This window comes from Zerene cesonia, chromosome 20 (assembly GCF_012273895.1).
Source record: "Zerene cesonia ecotype Mississippi chromosome 20, Zerene_cesonia_1.1, whole genome shotgun sequence".
Lineage (NCBI taxonomy): Eukaryota > Metazoa > Arthropoda > Insecta > Lepidoptera > Pieridae > Zerene > Zerene cesonia.
In genome coordinates this window covers 1,111,884-1,113,764 of record NC_052121.1, presented here as the reverse complement: position 1 = coordinate 1,113,764, position 1,881 = coordinate 1,111,884, and the positions used below count along the sequence as shown (strand labels likewise).

The 1,881-nt window shown below is 42.2% G+C and overlaps 1 protein-coding gene across 1 annotated transcript in view; it reads left to right on the top strand.

Moving 5' to 3' along the window:
* The window catches only part of LOC119835228 (protein KIAA0100), a 21,172-nt gene extending 19,378 nt beyond the window's left edge, over positions 1-1,794 (top strand). Inside the window, exons 37-39 of the mRNA XM_038359931.1 lie at positions 239-435; positions 803-914; positions 1,471-1,794. Of these exons, the coding sequence (XP_038215859.1) occupies positions 239-435; positions 803-914; positions 1,471-1,533 (372 nt within the window). The 3' untranslated portion in view covers positions 1,534-1,794. The remainder of the gene's footprint in view (positions 1-238; positions 436-802; positions 915-1,470) is intronic.
* The last annotated feature ends 87 nt before the right edge of the window (positions 1,795-1,881 follow it).

The following is a 1,881-nucleotide window of genomic DNA, read 5'->3' as shown; positions in this document are numbered from 1 at the left end:
ATGATTTTATAGTGTCATTGCATATAATATATTAATTATTAATTATGTCATTTGTTAAGACAGGAGATGAGACCTAAACCAGGAATCAGCATTTCTGATTATAATGATGACCATTGGTTTCATGTTTCAAAAATCATCAAATAAGTTTAATATCCAGTTAATCAGCCCTAAAACTGAACGATGATAACAACCTTTTCGTTTTAGTCAAATAGCGCATTTTATTCAATTCCGTGAGCAGGAGCGCGCGGAGAAGAACAAGCTGTTCATCTACATCAAGATCCCGGAGGTGCCGGTGCGCGTCTCGTACAAGGGCAGCAAGGAGAAGAACCTGGAGGACGTGCGCGACCTGCCGCTGGTGCTGCCCACGCTCGAGTACCACAACGTCACCTGGACCTGGCTCGACCTGCTGCTCGCCACCAAGAACGACACTAGGCGGTGAGTTGCTGGAAGTTTGGTTTTGCGAAATGTTGCGGAATTGTTTTAATTGCAGGAATCAAGTCGAGTTTTTTATACATTAGGTAGATATGGATATTGTATGTAATTTAAAACTTTGATTTAAAGGGGAAGAACTCCTCCAATAATTGTCTTATTCAACTGCATTTATTCAATATTTGCAAGAAAGGGAAGGGAGCGAATGGCATAGTTGACTTGTACCTTCTATTGGTTTTTAACCAAATTCTGAAACCCTAAATGCTGACTTGAAAATTGGTGCTATTTATAAGTGGTCGGGTCAAAATAGTTTTGGGGTTTTGCTGCAATCGTTGCCGGATGGCGGTGTACAGTGCACGAGTATGTTGCGCAGGGTGCTGGTGTCGCAAGCCATCCGCCAGAAGCTGCAGCTGCACCGGCGCGCGCCCGCCGCGCTCGAGCCGCTCGAGGAGGACAAGGCGCGCCTGCTGCTCGGCGACCGCACCGTGAGTACTCGCCCTCAGCACACCACCACCTACACCATCACCAACACCATCACCAACATCATCACCAACATCATCACCAACACCACCACCTACACCACCATCTACACCATCACCAACACCTACACCACCAACTACACCACACCGACACCATCATCACAGATAAACGAGTTGAAATAAAAAGTTTTAATGAAGTAGTCAAACGGTATCTTAGTTTTCAAGTTTTGTAATATGGGAGTCGAGCATGTTTAACGCACGATTTGGGCTAGCTCGCACCGGGGATGATACCACACCCCCCACTGAAGATCGATATGAAATAGTGCCAAAGGCCATTGTGTTTCGTACGGTGATTTGGGGGCCGGGCTTGTATCGTTTTTCTCAATTTTTATAGTCCGTTACTTAAGTCTCCACGTCAATCCTGTCCTTATACTTTATCCTCTAAAAGCGGACAAGCATTAGCAGAGGCCCTTGCCCTACCTCTTGAAATGTTCGTGGGCGGTGAATCATCAGGCGACCCAACAGCTGGATAGCTAAAACTTAAACATATCTTCTCTTCCAGGTGGCAGAGAATAAGCCCCAAAAGAAGAGCACCCCCAGCGTATTCAAATTTTCTAAATCATAGCATAAGAGCAAAAAGTGACATGACTCCTTACCGTAAGAATCGTGTCGCTTTATTGGTATTTCTGCAGGACATCCCATATTAATTGGGTTGCCATTTTTATATACAATTTGGCAAATATTTAAGAAATGGTGTTTAAATATATTTCTGCGGCTTATTAACTCCATATTAATCAAGACAAAGTATTTAAAAATTGTGAATGTCTCTCACTCATGGAAGTATTTAATTTCATAATAAGATTGAGAAAGTAGAGGGTTATTTTTAATGATATTGGAAATAAAAATAGTTTTAAAAAACTAAAAAACACGCTTTTCAAGCACATCAAACTAAAAACTATAAAATAATTTTTAA